The 20113-nt window shown below is 44.1% G+C and overlaps 1 protein-coding gene across 1 annotated transcript; it reads right to left on the bottom strand.

Annotated features, from left to right (window-relative positions):
* Positions 1–6397: 6397 nt before the first annotated feature.
* Positions 6398–19055, bottom strand: LOC141164807 (guanylyl cyclase inhibitory protein-like). The gene is made up of 6 exons (XM_073650377.1): positions 18954–19055; positions 11593–11725; positions 9675–9824; positions 8816–8921; positions 7496–7622; positions 6398–7155 (listed from the first exon to the last, which is right to left on the bottom strand). Exons 1-6 carry the CDS (start codon positions 19019–19021, stop codon positions 7098–7100), a joined length of 642 nt encoding a protein of 213 aa, XP_073506478.1. The 5' UTR covers positions 19022–19055; the 3' UTR covers positions 6398–7097.
* Positions 19056–20113: the final 1058 nt, after the last annotated feature.

Genomic DNA, 20113 nt, shown 5'->3' with positions numbered 1-20113 from the left:
CCATACCCCTCCCGTTGGGGGTTATACCATCACTGCTGCACATATACCACCGGCCTCAGCGGACTGCTCTGCAGCGGCGGCTTCAAAGCCGCACTCAACGGGTGGCGTAGTCGACACTTAACAACATCTACTGCCATAGACTGCCACTTAGTTTGACACCCTGGGCACGGACCGGGTCACCGCCACAAGGACTACTACCCCCATACAGATCCGGCTCCGGGTATCCCCTTGAACATGGCCCAGGGGGCGCGTCATATCTCTGTATGCAGGGAGCTCCCCCTAGTGGTGGCTGCAGACAGGGTGTTATCATGTATCTCTATATACAGGGAGTTCCCCCTAGTGGTGGCTGCAGACAGAATCTTATCATGTATTTCTGTATACAGGGAGCTCCCCTAAGTGATGGCTGCAGACAAAATCATTTCACGTATCTCTATATACAGGGAGCTCCCCCTAGTGGTGGCTGCAGACAGAATCTTATCATGTATCTCTGTATACAGGGAGCTCCCCCTAGTGGTGGCTGCAGACAGGATCTTATCATGTATCTCTGTATACAGTGAGCTCCCCCTAGTGGTGGCTGCAGACAGGATCTTATCATGTATCTCTGTATACAGAGCGCTCCCCCTAGTGGTGACTGAAGACAGGATCGTATCATGTATCTCTGTATACAGGGAGCTCCCCCTAGTGGTGGCTGCAGACAAAATCTTATCATGTATCACTGTATACAAGGAGCTCCCCCTAGTGGTGGCTGCAGACAGAATATTATCATGTATCTTTGTATACAGGCAGCTCCCAGCTCCCCCTTGTGGTGGTTGCAGACAGAACCTTATCATGTATATATGTATACAGGGAGCTCCACCTAGTGGTGGTGAGAGACAGGATCTCATCATGTATCTCTGTATACAGGGAGTTCCCCCTAGTGGTGGCTGCAGACAGAATCTTATGTATCTCTGTATACATGGAGCTCCCCCTAGTGGTGGCTGCAGACAGAATCGTATCATGTATCTCTGTATGCAGGGAGCTTCCCCTAGTGGTGGCTGTAGACATAATCTTGTCATGTATCTCTATATGCAGGGAGCTCCAACTAGTGTTGGCGAGAGACAAAATCTTATCATGTATCTCTATATACAGGGAGCTCCCCCTAGTGGTGGCTGCAGACAGAATTTTGTAATGTATCACTGTATACAAGTAGCTCCCCCTAGTGGTGGCTGCAGATAGAATATTATCATGTATCTCTGTATACAGGCAGCTCCCCCTTGTGGTGGTTGCAGACAGAACCTTTTCATGTATATCTGTATACAGTGGGCTCCCCCTAGTGGTGGCACAGACAGAATGTTATCATGTATCTCTGTATACAGGGAGTTTCCCCTACTGGTGGCTGCAGACAGAATCTTATCATGTATCTCAATATACAGGGAGTTTTCCCTAATGGTGACTGCAGACAGGATCTTATGTATTTCTGTATACAGGGAGCTCCCCCTAGTGGTGGCTGCAGACAGAATCTTATCATGTATCTCTGTATACAGGGAGCTCCCCCTAGTGGTGGCTGCAGACAGAATCTTATCATGTATCTCTGTATACAGGGAGCTCCCCCTAGTGGTGACTGCAGACAGAATCTTATCATGTATCTCTGTATACAGGGAGCTCCCCCTAGTGGTGGCTGCAGACAGAATCTTATTATGTATCTCTGTATACAGGGAGCTCCCCCTAGTGGTGACTGCAGACAGGATCCTATCATGTATCTCTGTATACAGGGAGCTTCCCCTACTGGTGGCTGCAGACAGAATCTTATCATGTATCTCAATATACAGGGAGTTTTCCCTAATGGTGACTGCAGACAGGATCTTATGTATCTCTGTATACAGGGAGCTCCCCCTAGTGGTGGCTGCAGACAGAATCTTATCATGTATCTCTGTATAAAGGGAGCTCCCCCTAGTGGTGGCTGCAGACAGAATCTTATCATGTATCTCTGTATACAGGGAGCTCCCCCTAGTGGTGACTGCAGACAGGATCTTATCATGTATCTCTGTATACAGGGAGCTCCCCCTAGTGGTGGCTGCAGACAGGATCTTATCATGTATCTCTGTATACAGGGCTCTCCCCCTAGTGGTGGCTACAGACAGGATCTTATCATGTATCTCTGTATACAGAGAACTCCCCATAGTTGTGGCTGCAGACAGGATCTTATCATGTATCTCTGTATACAGGGAGCTCCCCCTAGTGGTGGTTGCAGACAGGATCTTATCATGTATTTCTGTATACAGGGAGCTCCCCCTAGTGGTGGTTGCAGACAGGATCTTATCATGTGTCTCTGCATACAGGGAGCTCCCCCTAGTGGTGGCTGCAGGCAGTATCTTATCATGTATCTCTGTATACAGGGAGCTCCCCCTAGTGGTGGCTGCAGACAGAATCTTATTTTGTATCTCTGTATACAGGGAGCTCCCCCTAGTGGTGGCTGCAGACAGGATCTTATCATGTATCTCTGTATACAGGGAGCTCCCCTTAGTGGTGGCTGCAGACAGAATCTCATCTTGTATCTCTGTATACAGGGAGCTCCCCCTAGTGGTGGCTGCAGGCAGTATCTTATCATGTATCTCTGTATACAGGGAGCTTCCCCTAGTGGTGACTGCAGACAGGATCTTATCATGTATCTCTGTATACAGGGAGCTCCCCCTAGTGGTGGTTGGAGACAGGATCTTATCATGTATCTCTGTATACAGGGAGCTCCTCCTAGTAGTGGCTACAGACAGAAACTTATCATGTATCTCTGTTTACAGGGAACTCCCCCTAGTGGTGGCTGCAAACAGGATCGTATCATATATCTCTGTATACAGGGAGCTCCCCCTAGTGGTGGCTGCAAACAGGATCGTATCATGTATCTCTATATACAGGGAGCACCCCCTAGTGGTGGCTACAGACAGAATCTTATCATGTATCTCTGTATACAGGGAGACCCCCCTAGTGGTGGCTGCAGACAGACTCATATCATATATGTCTGTATACACGGAGCTCCCCATAGTGGTGACTGCAGACAGGATCTTATCATGTATCTCTGTATACATGGAGCTCCACCTAGTGGTGACTGCAGACAGGATCTTATTTTGTGTCTCTGTATACAGGGAGCTCCCCCTAGTGGTGGCTGCAGACAGGATCTTATCATGTATCTCTGTATACAGGAAGCTCCCCCTAGTGGTGTCTGCAGACAGAATCTCATCATGTATCTCTGTATACAGGGAGCTCCCCCTAGTGGTGACTGCAGACAGAATCTTATCATGTATCTCTGTATACAGGGAGCTCCCACTAGTGGTGGCTGCAGACAGGATGTTATCATGCATTTCTGTATACAGGGAGCTCCCTTTTGTGGAGGCTGCAGACAGGATCTTATCATGTATCTCTGTGTATAGGGAGCTCCCCTTAGTGGTGACTGCATACAGAGATCATATCATGTATCGCTGTGCACACGGAGCTTCCCCTAGTGGTGGCTGCAGACAGAATCTTATCATGTATCTCGGTATACACGAAGCTCCCCTTAGTGATGGCTGCAGACAGGATCTTATCATGTATCTGTATACAGGGAGCTCCCCCTAGTGGTGGCTGCAGACACAATCTTATCATGTATCTCTGTATACAGGGAGCTCCCCCTACTGGTGGCTGCAGACAAGATCTTATCATGTATCTCTGTATGCAGGGAGCTCCCCCTAGTGGTGGCTGCAGACAGGGTCTTATCATGTATCTCTATATACAGGGAGTTCCCCCTAGTGGTGGCTGCAGACAGAATCTTATCATGTATCTCTGTATACAGGGAGCTCCCCCTAGTGGTGGCTGCAGACAGAATCTTATCATGTATCTCTGTATACAGGGAGCTCCCCCTAGTGGTGGCTGCAGACAGGATCTTATCATGTATCTCTGTATACAGGGAGCTCCCCCTAGTGGTGGCTGCAGACAGGATCTTATCATGTATCTCTGTATACAGAGCGCTCCCCCTAGTGGTGACTGCAGACAGGATCTTATCATGTATCTCTGTATACAGGGAGCTCTCCCTAGTGGTGGCTGCAGACAAAATCTTATCATGTATTTCTGTATACAAGGAGCTCCCCCTAGTGGTGGCTGCAGACAGAATATTATCATGTATCTTTGTATACAGGCAGCTCCCAGCTCCCCCTTGTGGTGGTTGCAGACAGAACCTTATCATGTATATCTGTATACAGGGAGCTCCACCTAGTGGTGGTGAGAGACAGGATCTCATCATGTATCTCTGTATACAGGGAGCTCCCCCTAGTGGTGGCTGCAGACAGAATCTTATGTATCTCTGTATGCATGGAGCTCCCCCTAGTGGTGGCTGCAGACAGAATCTTGTCATGTATCTCTATATGCAGGGAGCTCCAACTAGTGTTGGCGAGAGACAAAATCTTATCATGTATCTCTATATACAGGGAGCTCCCCCTAGCGGTGGCTGCAGACAGAATTTTGTAGTGTATCACTGTATACAAGTAGCTCCCCCTAGTGGTGGCTGCAGATAGAATATTATCATGTATCTCTGTATACAGGCAGCTCCCCCTTGTGGTGGTTGCAGACAGAACCTTTTCATGTATATCTGTATACAGTGGGCTCCCCCTAGTGGTGGCACAGACAGAATGTTATCATGTATCTCTGTATACAGGGAGCTTCCCCTACTGGTGGCTGCAGACAGAATCTTATCATGTATCTCAATATACAGGGAGTTTTCCCTAATGGTGACTGCAGACAGGATCTTATGTATCTCTGTATACAGGGAGCTCCCCCTAGTGGTGGCTGTAGACAGAATCTTATCATGTATCTCTGTATACAGGGAGCTCCCCCTAGTGGTGACTGCAGACAGAATCTTATCATGTATCTCTGTATACAGGGAGCTCCCCCTAGTGGTGGCTGCAGACAGAATCTTATCATGTATCTCTGTATACAGGGAGCTCCCCCTAGTGGTGGCTGCAGACAGAATCTTATCATGTATCTCTGTATACAGGGAGCTCCCCCTAGTGGTGACTGCAGACAGGATCTTATCATGTATCTCTGTATACAGGGAGCTCCCCCTAGTGGTGGCTGCAGACAGAACCTTTCATGTATCTTTGTATACAGGGAGCTCCCCCTAGTGGTGGCTGCAGACAGGATCTTATCATGTATCTCTCTATACAGGGAGCTCCCTCTAGTGGTGGCTGCAGACAGAATCTTATCATGTATCTCTGTATACAGGGAGCTTCCCCTACTGGTGGCTGCAGACAGAATCTTGTCATGTATCTCAATATACAGGGAGTTTTCCCTAATGGTGACTGCAGACAGGATCTTATGTATCTCTGTATACAGGGAGCTCCCCCTAGTGGTGGCTGCAGACAGAATCTTATCATGTATCTCTGTATACAGGGAGCTCCCCCTAGTGGTGGCTGCAGACAGAATCTTATCATGTATCTCTGTATACAGGGAGCTCCCCCTAGTGGTGACTGCAGACAGGATCTTGTCATGTATCTCTGTATACAGGGAGCTTCCCCTAGTGGTTTCTGCAGACATAATCTTATTATGTATCTCTGTATACAGGGAGCTCCCCCTAGTGGTGACTGCAGACAGAATGTAATCATGTATCTTTGTATACAGGGAGCTCCCCCTAGTGGTGATTGCAGCCAGACAGAATTTAATCACACTGAGCTTTTTTTACTTTATGACTATACAAAGGATTTTGAGTATTACAAATTCAATTATTCTATACAATATATTATGCCAGTATCAAGTGAATTGATCAGGATAACATAACATGAGGTTTTTTTTTTTTTTTTTCCATACGTCATGATAGGGTCTTCTTTAGACTATGTGCCCACGATGCAGAAATGCTCTGGATTTTTCCTGGGCGTTTCTGCATCTCTCTGGCAGAAAAAACGCATGCGGATTGTACATGCGGATTGTACATGCGGGTTGTACATGCGGATTGTACATGTGTTTTTCCTGCCAGGGACATGCGGATGTGAAGCGTTCTTCACTTGCATTTCCGCATGCGGGTTGACAGGCGATTTTAGCATCACTTGGAAAGAGCTTGACAACTTGGTCACACTATATAAATCCATGCAACCGGCAACCGGCAACCGGCATGGATTTATATAGTGTGACCATAAAAGAATGGTAAAAAATAAAAAATAAATATTATACTCACCTTCTGATGGCCCCCGGTGTTCTTATCCGATGTGTCCGGTCTTCCCGGATTCTCGTGGTTGTGTAAAAGGACCTTCCATGACATCATTTAGTCATGTGACGGGTCATGCGACCGCCGACTTCAGCGGTCGCGTGACCGGTCACATGACTAAATGACGTCATGGCAGGTCCTTTTAGACCATCATGAGCTGCCGGGAAGCCAGGACGGATCACTGAGGAGACTGGGGGCCATCAGAAGGTGAGTATGATGTATTTTTTTATTTTAATTCTTTTTTTTTACAGGTACTATGGTACCCGGGTCTGGATGAGAGTCTCCTCTTCTCCAGACCCGGGTACCATCCGCACAGTGAATCGCTTCATATCCGCATGTGCACGTGTAGTCATGCGGATATTAAGCGATTCAATGCAAGTCAATGGCGGCGAAAACGCTGCGATTCTGCAAAATAATTGGTAGTGCTGCGTTTTTTTCTGCAATGATAATCCGCAGCGGAGATTTCCTCAGCATGTGCACAGCACATGCGGATTATCATTGGGGAACATGGCAGACCTTCTACCAAGCGTTTTTTAAGCGTTTCTGCAGTGGAATTGCTTAAAAAACGCATAGTGGGCACACAGCCTTAGGGGACGAGAGTTTATGGCAAACGACATTGTACATTTGTTGGAAAATCTAAAGTGACCGTGGGAGCGGATGACATCTGTCACACACAATGGAAATGTCTCTGGAGGTTCCCGACATGAAGAAGTGACTATGGGGGCTGGGAGGTTCCCTGACTTCTGGGCCATTGATATGAAATTGACGGTCAATTTCTCTCCATCCCGAAATGGCTGATAACAGGGAATAATAGATCCAACAGTGCAGCACATGGAGATGCAATTTTAAGTCCACTGTCAGACCCAGATTTTTTTTCTTGGCTGGTTCTGTGATCCCTTTAAGTATGAGATGAGCAAATTTCTCGCTGATTCGAAAAATGCTTGATGAGTTGCCCCCTACAGGATAGAAGGAGAAAAATAGAATGTAAAATTATGGTGAAAACACAATTGGGTAGAAAAATATTTATAATACAGGATCCTGTAGCTGGGAGGGATCAATTAAAGGTTCAACTTCCCTGTGGGGCTTTGGATTAGAACATATAAAAGGAAAAACACAATGAACCCAAGGAAAAGTAAATATGAATGTGCCCACAGTTCCATTTTATGCAGTTGAGTTCCACAAAGGGGCAGGGCTTATGCAAATATGCACAAAAGAGGCGTTTCTGTAAACAGGATGTGGGTGTGGCTAAAAGGCGGGGCTTAGTGATTGGCAGGTAACATGCATTCTTTAGAGGACCTGGAATGAAGGCGAATGCACTTTGGCGGTCGTTGTATTTCCACTGTGCTGAGGTCACACTCCAACATCTCCCGAATCCACTCATCGTCCAGAGAGCCGTCCACAAACTCCTGGAGACTGATGATGGCTGAAAGACACACAAAGCAGATCACGGTGTACAGTTATCGCAATGCTTGTGGTAGTGAGGGGGTTAAGGTCTCACCGATCACACATTGATGTATCTAACTCTACAAAACTTTTTAGGATCTCGTCAGAAGTTTTGATCTTGAGGATCTGGGTCTTTCGACCTCTGTCGATTCTTTTTCTCGAAGGGGTTTTCCAGCTTTGGTAACTCCCCTGTCTATTCTCCCTCTGTGCTTCACTCACCCTCCCCAGGTTCAACGCTTAATCTCCGGCACTGATCCGGATCCCTGTTATCGACTGACTACATGTCGACAGCACTGAAACTAATAATTGAGCTCGGTGGCTTGTGCCTTCAAATTGGGCTCACTGGTTGGCTGCAGTGCTGTCGACAGATAATATCAGACACTGGGAGCAGCGGCGGAGACTCAGCGCTGGACCCTGTGAGGGCGAGTAAAGTATGGGGTAGGGGTTTTCAAAAACACCTTCATGATTGGGTGATTTTTCATTTTTGTGCTCTTGTTTTTTACTCCCCTCCTTCCAAGAGTCATCCATATCTGTTTTATCTTTCCGTCCCCATAGCCGCACTTGGGCTTGTTTTTTTTTGCCAGGACGAGTTATAGTTTTCAATGACTCCATTCACTTGATCATATAATTTACTAGACAACAGAAGCCAGTGCAGACGTGCTTGAGCAATAGCGGCATTTAAATTTTGCTGTCAGTGATAGATAGGGCATTTAAATGGTTAACCAGCTAGCTTTGATCACTGCTGTCACAGTCAAGTGCTGGCAGTATAACACAGCCAGCACCTGCCAGGTGTGGTGTGGGTTTTTTATAGGTGTTGAGGATAATTATTAAATCCTGACTACCCTCTGTCTCCACTAGGGGGAGCTCATGAGCTCACTGCAGACAGTTTATACATTGATCTCAATAATAACTCAGTATGCAGTGAGCTCCTCAACGTCACTGGTGGTGACAGGCAGACAGAAATTTATCTTGTCACTTACAGTCGATGCAGGGGATTCGATGTAGGAAACAGACTCTGTATAATTAGAGATCAATCGCAGAATTTTAGTCCTAAAAATTACATGATTATAAGACTTTTAAGTCTTGGTATATGAAAAAGCCCGATTTCGATGGCAACAATGGACAGCAAGCTTTAAATTTTCCACAACCGATCGTGTTTTCATGATGCTTTACCGTTATGGTCTTTGTCCAGGCGAATAAAAATGCGATTCGTGCACTCTTCTGCCGTCAGGGGATCGACTTTTGCTATTGAAGCAGCGACGCTCGTTTTATACACTGTCTGTAGAAGAAAGATAATTACTTGTAACACAACAGAGATAAAGGAATCACTCGGAAGCGAGTCAAATTCACCTTGAATTTCACCGGAATCCCATTTTTTTTGTGATTTTATCAGCACAAATCCACCTAAATAAATTCCCCATTTTACTAGATTCAAAAGGACCAGAAAGGGGTTAAAAAAATAATACTGACTTACTCGTCAAAAATTCAATGAGACCAATGGTGAAAAGGGCATCGGTAATCTGTGAGTGAAGATTGGACCAGAAGAACTAAGTGCGGAGCTTCGTGAAAAAGGAGAGGGCCGTGGAAAGGGCAGTAATAATTTTCCTTTATTTTTTTGTATCCTACATTAATTTTGCTCTGGACATAAGACAAATTTGAATGGCTTTGATTGAATAATTTCGATGTCAATGGAATTTCCTGCCCGAATTCGATAAAATCACTGAATTCGAACTTCAGATGATTCGCTCATCTCCAACGATCAATGGTATGTCACCTAAGGTTCTCCACTTTCTACAAAAATATCCCATAAATGGTGACTGATTTGGCTGGAGATACAGTAGTTGTCGCATCTAGCTCTGAAATCTGAGAAGGTCCAAAGACCTATCTATCACATTGGGAGAAACATATTAGGTGGTGGAGGTTAAATTAGGACCCAGAGCTCCAAGTTACACCTATGAAAAAAGTATGTCATAGGCTCGCAACCATATCAGAGTCTAAGTCTAATTTCATTCAACCAAAGATTTCCACAAACCTTCATGATATCCAACATTTCCAATCGGGTGATGGCTCCGTCACTGTCTTTGTCGTATAACTTAAAGGACCACTTGAGTTTGTCTTCTGAAGTCCCATGAGCAAGCATACTGATGGCCGTGACATATTCCCGGAAGTCTACTATTCCGTCCTGTAACCAATAAGAGGACTCGATCAATCAAAAAGTTACTTAGCTAACACAACAAGGTTAAGCAGTTAGTAACCTCCATATTTAGCCATGAGTCCCCTCAATTACTGATCAGTTTCCTCTAGTAAATTGTCAAGTAGCCCAAGTACCCAGAAGCCAAAATATTCAAAAGCACCATACACATTTGACTAAACCCCACCAGAACCTGACGATCGGCTAATGGTCTAATGTATAAGGGGCCTCACAACTCTCGTCATCTATTGGGGGAAGAGAAGGATCTGGTCTATTGGAACTCCAACAGTGTTGCCTATTTTGTTCTTCCGGAGTCAAGCTGCCACTCGAGGACTCCACCATAAGTGCTCCACCAAGCCGGACAGATGTGTCGAGAAATCAGGAGTAATAGCATTTGGTTGAATGACCGTTCTGCTGACTGCTATCCAATGTGTATGGGGACCCTAAGATATAATGTTAGATATAATTCAGATCTTAACTTGTGCTGAGACTTCCTGCTGTGAAGGGGGAAAGGAGCTGCTTAAAAGTAAGACCTCTGAGCTGGAAAACACACGCAACTAGAAACTTAAACACTGTATGTAGATAACAAGGGATTGCGGAGACTTAAGAAATGACTTAACCTTGCCAACCTTGTAGTCGGATTCCTCCCCAAGTTGCCATAAATCTAAATTCCTTTTCCACAATCTCAAATTTTTAAATATCAAACTGTTCCCAACTGTCAAATCCTGTTTGTTCTTAGGGTTAATCCCAGCTAATAACGTGCAAAACTTGAGAAATGTATTACTTTAGTGTCTAGTGAGAATGCTTTTTCCAGAAGAGCATCGACCCAAAAGAATCAGAAGATCCTATGATTTGATCCATGGAAAAAAAAGTCGAGCCAAAGATAAACGACTCGATTTAATGTGGGTTGAATTTATGTCGAATCGTTAGGGATTTGCTGAATTCAAACAATTTGTGATGTGATTTGTGCAAATCGCCTAAAATTATTACTATTTCGCGCACTGCGGAAGACTTTATGACCTTGGGCACTGATGGGTGGGCTTCCCCAAAATGTCTTGCAGCTATCACATCACAATATATAGCGTGGCTAAACAGGAGGGATGATCATAACTTGTATCCTGGCCTTCATATCCTGCCAAAGCAGAAAATCCAGGGCCATTTTGTAATGAAGCTGGATAGTGAGAGGACGTCACAGCTCATGACTTTACGCATAGAGCTAGGGAGACAAAGCCATAAAACACTGAAGAAACTGTACAGATAGTGAGTGAAAGCACAGCAGTGAAGAAGATTAGTGTGTGAGGAAATAAAATATAGGAGAATTTCAGAGACATATATGTCTTTTCAATGCAATTGGATTTATGGCGAATCGTATTTCCTGGGAAAATTTGACAAATTTGAATTCCAAAATATTTGCTCACTTCTAGTCGGGACCTAAGTATTCATCAATATAAGACAATGAAAGTAGCATAACTTATTAGTCTGAAAGCAGAGACGGGTCAGAACATAGGTTAGATGAAGTAGACCGTTCCTAGAACACCATTAGAGGGTGAATAATTTATTGTACCAGCCATAGATAGGAAGCAACTGAAGTGTAAAAGTGGCCCAAACACTTTGCATGGACCTATTAAGTGGATGATTCTTCCTTCAGTAGGAACCACTGGTGGTGAGGTAGGTTCAGAAGCCCTTGCCTTAGGCGCAAGATAAAGTTCCCTTGGCTGCTCTATGCAAAAATTACATTTCTCAATTCCGTCCCTCTTACCCCATTGTCATCCAGAGTTCGGAAAATCTGTTCCGCATACTCGGAGGATTGCTGTCCCATCGTACAATCACAGAAACACTTGCGAAATTCATGGAGGGTGATGAGGCCACTGGGACATTCCTGGACAAATTTTCTGTAAACAAATAGTCGAAAATACATTTTATCTCCAAGTGGGAATTCCTTAACATATAGGAATAAGAGCATAGAAGAAAGTAAGGCTAGGATTTTATTGCGGAACTCCATGGTTGAGTGAAGGGATGTCAGGAATTTGGAGCCTTTTAGATGTAAAAAAAAATTATTGACGAAAAATTACTCCCTTTGGAGCCTTTTTAGATGGGTTTAGATGGATTGGGAGCCTTTTATATGTTTAAAAAAATTTAGACAAAAAATTACATCGCTGGTGGTCTAGGTTATTGGGAAGTCTTAAAATAAGGGAGTGTGTCCATGCTAGTGAGGGGTATAATGGTAACACTTCCAGTTTTGTATAGTAGTGAAGTAAAAATGTAAGGTCCCTGATTTCCTAAGGGTAGAGGCGGAATTCATTTCAACATCCCTGGTGGGCTGCCAGCACCGAGAGCAAGCCAAGTGTTTCCCCTAACCCACGAATTGTTACCACTCCCTATGTCCCTTCCACCAGTGAAGTACTGAATCCCTTATTCCCCAAATATATATATTGTATTTTGAGAAAAATAGTGATGTAATTATAGTTTTCCCCTTGACCCTCTAGTTTTTTTTCAGCTTTTTTTTTCTGAAATCAGACCTAACATTGTTAAAATAAATCTTTATACATATTTCATTTTTACTTTTAATTGTTTTACACTATTTTTTTCATTTAAGTAGTTTATTACCTTAGCCCTATCCCTAACCGAATCCATAAACCTATCCCTATCCCTAGCTGTAGCCTTAACCCTAACCAAATCCCGAAACCTAAGCTCTAACCCTTACAGTAACCCAAAATCTAACCCTACCCCTAACTCTTGGTAGGGGTATAAAAAATGTTAAAACATAAAATCAGCCCTATGTTATGAATAAAGACAGTATTACACTTGATTCAACACGGTCTTCATTCATTATCAGCTCAGTTACTATCATAATGGTCCCTGCTCATGCAGAGGGCAAAAGTCAAAATAGGTTTATTGCCGGCTGCTGCGCTCTGCATAGGCAATGACCAAGATGACAAAGTTCACTTTATTACACTGCCCTTTGTCATCTTGGTTGCGGCCTATGCAGAGTACAGCAGCCAATGACAAACCCATCAGGACTGCTGCACTCTGTATATGTACTGATAAGCGGGTTCTCACTGCGCCACTCCAAGAAGAAGCACCACTTGCTGCTCATTTGACAATTTTGGGTAAAGAGGTGCAATTTTTTGCCCTATTAGACTTTGACGCCTTTGGCAATTACCCCTGCAGCCTCCCTGAGCTTTATCTCTGTCCAGTGGTAGGGATCGTGAAGGAGTTTCAAAATAGGGAAGGTTGTGAAGGGAATAAAACGTGGTCATTGTTTCAATAAGGATAGTATGAGATACTTTATCAGCAAAGCATTTGATAAAGTATCTCATACTATCCTTATTAAGAAAATGACCAAGTTTGGGATTGACAAAGCTAAGGTTAGGTGGATTCATAATGGGCTCAGAAATCGTACTCAGAGTGGTCATAAATGGTGGCACATCCAATTGGAAGAGTGTTTCAAGTGGGGTACCATAGGGCTCTGTCCTGGCCCCAGTGTTTTTCAACAATTTTGATAAATGATCTAGATAAGGGAACTGAAGGTAAACTAATCAAATTTGTAGACTATGCAAAGCTAGGAGGGATAGATAACATTAGAGAAGGCAGGAAGGATTCAGAAGGATCTAGATAAGCTTGAACAATGGGCAGCCACTAATAGAATGGTATTTAACAGGGAGAAATGCAAGATTCTACATCTGGGCAAGAAAAATGAAAATTACGTCTACAGAATGGGAGGAATAGAACTAAGCAACAGCAAGTGTGAAAAAGACTTGGGTATACTAATAGATCACAGGCTGCACAGGAGTCAACAGTGTGATGCAGCAGAAAAAAAAAGGCAAACACAGTTCTGGGATGTATTAAGAGAAGCATTAATTGTATTAAGAGTCTAGATCTCAAGAAGTAATTATCCCCCTCTACTCCTTGGTCAGACCTCATCTAGAATACTGTGTCCAGTTCTTGGTACCCTATTTTAAAAAAGACATGAAGAAACTGGATCAAGTTCAGAGAAGAGCTACCAGGATGGTGAGCGGACTGTAAGCTATGTCGTACGAGCAACGGTTAAAGGAGCTGGCAATGTTTAGCTTGCAAAAAAAGAAGTCTAAGAGGAGACTTAATAGCTGTCTACAAATATCTAAAGGGCTGTCACAGTGTAGAGGGGTCATCCTTATTCTCATTTGCACAAGGAAAGACTAGAAGCAATGGGATGAAACTAAATGGGAGGAGACACAGATTAGATATTAGAAGACACTTTTTGACAGTTAGGGTGATTAATGAGTGGAACAGGCGGCCACGAGAGGTGGTGAGTTCCCCTTCAATGGACGTCTTCAAACAGAGGCTGGACAGACATCTGTCTGAGATAGTTTAGCGTTGAACAGGGGGTTGGTGGTCACTTCCAACTGTAAAATTCTAGGATTTTATGAAAAGTAACTTTTCTAGTTTTCTATAATAGTATATATATATATATATATATATATATATATACAGGACAGGAGAAGTGGTACTGTGCAGTGTATATATACAGGAGGAGTGATACTGTGCAGTGTATATATACAGGACAGGAGGAGTGGTACTGTGCAGTGTATATACAGGACAGGAGGAGTGGTACTGTGCAGTGTATATATACAGGAGTGGTACTGTGCAGTGTATACACACAGGACAGGAGGAGTGGTACTGTGCAGTGTATATACAGGACAGGAGGAGTGGTACTGTGCAGTGTATATATACAGGACAGGAGGAGTGGTACTGTGCAGTGTATATATACAGGACAGGAGGAGTGGTACTGTGCAGTGTATATATACAGGACAGGAGAAGTGGTACTGTGCAGTGTATATATACAGGACAGGAGGAGTGGTACTGTGCAGTGTATATATACAGGACAGGAGGAGTGGTACTGTGCAGTGTATATATATATATAGGACAGGAGGATCGGTGCTGTGCAGTGTATATATACAGGACAGGAGGAGTGGTACTGTGCAGTGTATATATACAGGACAGGAGGAGTGGTACTGTGCAGTGTATATATACAGGAGAAGTGTTACTGTGCAGTGTATATATACAGGACAGGAGGAGCGGTACTGTGCAGTGTATATATACAGGACAGGAGGAGTGGTGCTGTACAGTGTATATATACAGGACAGGAGGAGCGGTACTGTGCAGTGTATATATACAGGACAGGAGGAGCGGTACTGTGCAGTGTATATATACAGGACAGGAGAAGTGTTACTGTGCAGTGTATATATACAGGACAGGAGGAGCGGTACTGTGCAGTGTATATATACAGGACAGGAGGAGTGGTACTGTGCAGTGTATATATACAGGAGAAGTGTTACTGTGCAGTGTATATATACAGGACAGGAGGAGTGGTACTGTGCAGTGTATATATACAGGACAGGAGGAGTGGTACCGTGCAGTGTATATATACAGGACAGGAGGAGTGGTACTGTGCAGTGTATATATACCGGACAGGAGGAGTGGTACTGTGCAGTGTATATATACAGGACAGGAGGAGTGGTACTGTGCAGTGTATATGTAAAGGACAGGAGAAGTTGTACTGTGCAGTGCATATATACAGGACAGGAGGAGTGGTACTGTGCAGTGTATATACAGGACAGGAGGAGTGGTACTGTGCAGTGTATATATACAGGAGGAGTGGTACTGTGCAGTGTATATATACAGGACAGGAGGAGTGGTACTGTGCAGTGTATATATACAGGACAGAAGGAGTGGTACTGTGCAGTGTATATATACAGGACAGGAGGAGTGGTACTGTGCAGTGTATATATACAGGACAGGAGGAGTGGTACTGTGCAGTGTATATATACAGGACAGGAGGAGTGGTACTGTGCAGTGTATATATACAGGACAGGAGGAGTGGTACTGTGCAGTGTATATATACAGGAGGAGTGATACTGTGCAGTGTATATATACAGGACAGGAGGAGTGGTGCTGTGCAGTGTATATATACAGGACAGGAGAAGTGGTACTGTGCAGTGTATATATACAGGACAGGAGGAGTGGTACTGTGCAGTGTATATATACAGGAGGAGTGATACTGTGCAGTGTATATATACAGGACAGGAGGAGTGGTACTGTGCAGTGTATATATACAGGACAGGAGAAGTGGTACTGTGCAGTGTATATATAAAGGACAGGAGGAGCGGTACTGTGCAGTGTATATATACAGGAGGAGTGATACTGTGCAGTGTATATATACAGGACAGGAGGAGTGGTACTGTGCAGTGTATATATAAAGGACAGGAGGAGCGGTACTGTGCAGTGTATATATACAGGACAGGAGAAGTGGTACTGTGCAGTGTATATATACAGGAGAAGTGATACTGTGCAGTGTATATATACAGGAGGAGTGGTACTGTGCAGTGTATATATACAGGAGGAGTGGTACTGTGCAGTGTATATATACAGGAGGAGTGGTACTGTGCAGTGTATATATAAAAGACAGGAGGAGTGGTACTGTGCAGTATATATACAGGACAGGAGGAGTGGTACTGTGCAGTGTATATATACAGGAGGAGTGATACTGTGCAGTGTATATATACAGGACAGGAGGAATGGTACTGTACAGTGTATATATACAGGACAGGAGGAGTGGTACTGTGCAGTGTATATATACAGGAGGAGTGGTACTGTGCAGTGTATATATACAGGACAGGAGGAGTGGTACTGTGCAGTGTATATATACAGGACAGGAGGAGCGGTACTGTGCAGTGTATATATACAGGACAGGAGGAGTGGTACTGTGCAGTGTATATATACAGGACAGGAGGAGTGGTACTGTGCAGTGTATATATACAGGACAGGAGAAGTGGTACTGTGCAGAGTATATATACAGTATAGGAGGAGTGATACTGTGCAGTGTATATATACAGGACAGGAGGAGTGGTACTGTGCAGTGTATATATACAGGACAGGAGGAGTGGTACTGTGCAGTGTATATATACAGGACAGGAGGAGTGGTACTGTGCAGTGTATATATACAGGACAGGAGGAGTGGTACTGTGCAGTGTATATATACAGGACAGGAGGAGCAGTACTGTGGAGTGTATATATACAGGAGGAGTGGTACTGTGCAGTGTATATACAGGACAGGAGGAGCAGTACTGTGCAGTGTATATATACAGGAGGAGTGGTACTGTGCAGTGTATATATACAGGAGGAGTGGTACTGTGCAGTGTATATATACAGGACAGGAGGAGCGGTACTGTGCAGTGTATATATACAGGACAGGAGGAGTGGTACTGTGCAGTGTATATATACAGGACAGGAGGAGTGGTACTGTGCAGTGTATATATACAGGACAGGAGGAGTGGTACTGTGCAGTGTATATATACAGGACAGGAGGAGTGGTACTGTGCAGTGTATATATACAGGACAGGAGGAGTGGTACTGTGCAGTGTATATATACAGGGCAGGAGGAGTGGTACTGTGCAGTGTATATATACAGGACAGGAGGAGTGGTACCGTGCAGTGTATATATACAGGACAGGAGGAGTGGTACTGTGCAGTGTATATATACAGGACAGGAGGAGTGGTACTGTGCAGTGTATATATACAGGACAGGAGGAGTGGTACTGTGCAGTGTATATATACAGGACAGGAGAAGTGGTACTGTGCAGAGTATATATACAGGATAGGAGGAGTGATACTGTGCAGTGTATATATACAGGACAGGAGGAGTGGTACTGTGCAGTGTATATATACAGGACAGGAGGAGCAGTACTGTGCAGTGTATATATACAGGAGGAGTGGTACTGTGCAGTGTATATACAGGACAGGAGAAGCAGTACTGTGCAGTGTATATATACAGGACAGGAGGAGTGGTACTGTGCAGTGTATATATACAGGAGGAGTGGTACTGTGCAGTGTATATATACAGGAGGAATGGTACTGTGCAGTGTATATATACAGGAGGAGTGGTACTGTGCAGTGTATATATACAGGAGGAGTGGTACTGTGCAGTGTATATATACAGGAGGAGTGGTACTGTGCAGTGTATATATACAGGAGGAGTGGTACTGTGCAGTGTATATATACAGGAGGAGTGGTACTGTGCAGTGTATATATACAGGAGGAGTGGTACTGTGCAGTGTATATATACAGGAGGAGTGGTACTGTGCAGTGTATATATACAGGTGGAGTGGTACTGTGCAGTGTACATATACAGGAGGAGTGGTACTGTGCAGTGTATATATACAGGAGGAGTGGTACTGTGCAGTGTATATATACAGGAGGAGTGGTACTGTGCAGTGTATATATACAGGAGGAGTGGTACTGTGCAGTGTATATATACAGGAGGAGTGGTACTGTGCAGTGTATATATACAGGTGGAGTGGTACTGTGCAGTGTATATATACAGGAGGAGTGGTACTGTGCAGTGTACATATACAGGAGGAGTGGTACTGTGCAGTGTATATATACAGGAGGAGTGGTACTGTGCAGTGTATATATACAGGACAGGAGGAGTGGTACTGTGCAGTGTATATATACAGGAGGAGTGGTACTGTGCAGTGTATATATACAGGAGGAGTGGTACTGTGCAGTGTATATATACAGGACAGGAGGAGTGGTACTGTGCAGTGTATATATACAGGACAGGAGGAGTGGTAGTGTGCAGTGTATATATACAGGACAGGAGGAGTGGTACTGTGCAGTGTATATATACAGGACAGGAGGAGTGGTACTGTGCAGTGTATATATACAGGACAGGAGGAGTGGTACTGTGCAGTGTATATATACAGGAGGAGTGGTACTGTGCAGTGTATATATACAGGAGGAGTGGTACTGTGCAGTGTATATATACAGGACAGGAGGAGTGGTACTGTGCAGTGTATATATACAGGAGGAGTGGTACTGTGCAGTGTACATATACAGGAGGAGTGGTACTGTGCAGTGTATATATACAGGAGGAGTGGTACTGTGCAGTGTATATATACAGGACAGGAGGAGTGGTACTGTGCAGTGTATATATACAGGAGGAGTGGTACTGTGCAGTGTACATATACAGGAGGAGTGGTACTGTGCAGTGTATATACAGAGTCTCTTTGGACTGAGGCAGAGTTCCCCTTTAAGTCTGGTTGTGGTTACTGCTAAGCAACATAGATATAAAAGAATTACCTATACCATGCATGAAGCTCCAAAACGTAAACTCCATTCTTCCGTGGCATCGACGCTACTTGACCCATCACTGAATAAACATCGGGAAATTAGTCTCAGACTGAGAATGTGGCCGGCGTTTATACAGGATTACAGATTAAGGGCCGTGCATCACCCAAATTAGATTGCAAGCATATAATCTGCTCAGACGTGCTGAACTGGCGCTAATGTGATTACATTAATCCAACGACAACACGGCGCGGTCTGAGGTCTGACAACTGCCTGATGTCTCCACCAAGGTAACAGATGTTCTTCTCTCAGTTTGCCACCGATAATATCAGGTAAGGGACGTTTAGTCTCAAATTCAGGTTTATTTCAAGGAAAGTTTCATCTACTCTTGGTGTTACATTGACGACATCCTGTCCCAATGTCTATTTGGGCCATAAACATGAGATATCTGTCGCCTGGAAAGTTCGTTCCGCCAGTAGGTATCTCTTCCGGGACCCTCATACACGTGCACTTTCAACCTCTCAGACGACGCTGGCAGTGTTTTATTACTTCTCATAACACAAGGTTTGGGCATGTTGAAATACAACTGCCCAATCCTTCTCCTCTAACATCTTCATGAATGATGGGTTTTCCTGACAACCAGAGGTCTGCTGAAGATAACCGAGCCTGTCATTACGATCCTCCTGTGAAAGCCAGCGTTTAGCTGGCATTCATAGGAGATCGTGCAACAGCACTGCTATGTATAGTGCAGGCAATCAGACGATCGCAGCTTCAAGTCCCCTAAGGGGACTATTAAATCCAATCAGTGAATGAGGACTTCACTGAATGAGGACTTGAAAGAGGAAACTCTAGGAGTCCACTAATTCTAAAACATATTCAGTCACTAAAGTGGACTAATACGATAAAATATTTTATCATATTAGTTCACTATAGTCAGGGAACATAGACTATAAAATCCAGTAAAAAGTAAAAAAAATGTATTTAAATATATGAAAAAAATGACAAAAACCCAAAAGTTCAAATCACCCCTCTTTTCCCCCATTAAAAATTAAACAATTAAAACAAAATAAAAAATACACATATTTAGTATCGCTACAATCGTAAAAGTCAGATCTATCTATATATATAATCGTCTTATCCCGTCTGTCTGTCTGTCTATCTGTCTGTCTGTC

Source organism: Phyllobates terribilis, unplaced genomic scaffold (assembly GCF_046119375.1).
Source record: "Phyllobates terribilis strain yellow unplaced genomic scaffold, ASM4611937v1 Scaffold_10__3_contigs__length_209671492, whole genome shotgun sequence".
In the NCBI taxonomy this organism is placed as follows: Eukaryota; Metazoa; Chordata; class Amphibia; order Anura; family Dendrobatidae; genus Phyllobates; species Phyllobates terribilis.
This window is presented reverse-complemented; position numbering and strand designations above follow the sequence as displayed.

Coding starts and splice junctions, on each gene's coding strand:
- LOC141164807 (XM_073650377.1), bottom strand. CDS start 19,021: ATGGGTCAAGTAGCGTCGATGCCACGGAAGAATGGAGTTTACGTTTTG. Junction 11,726..18,953: donor GAGCTTCATGCATGGTATAG/GTAATTCTTTTA, acceptor ATTTGTTTACAG/AAAATTTGTCCAGGAATGTC. Junction 7,156..7,495: donor TGCATTCGCCTTCATTCCAG/GTCCTCTAAAGA, acceptor TCTATCCTGTAG/GGGGCAACTCATCAAGCATT.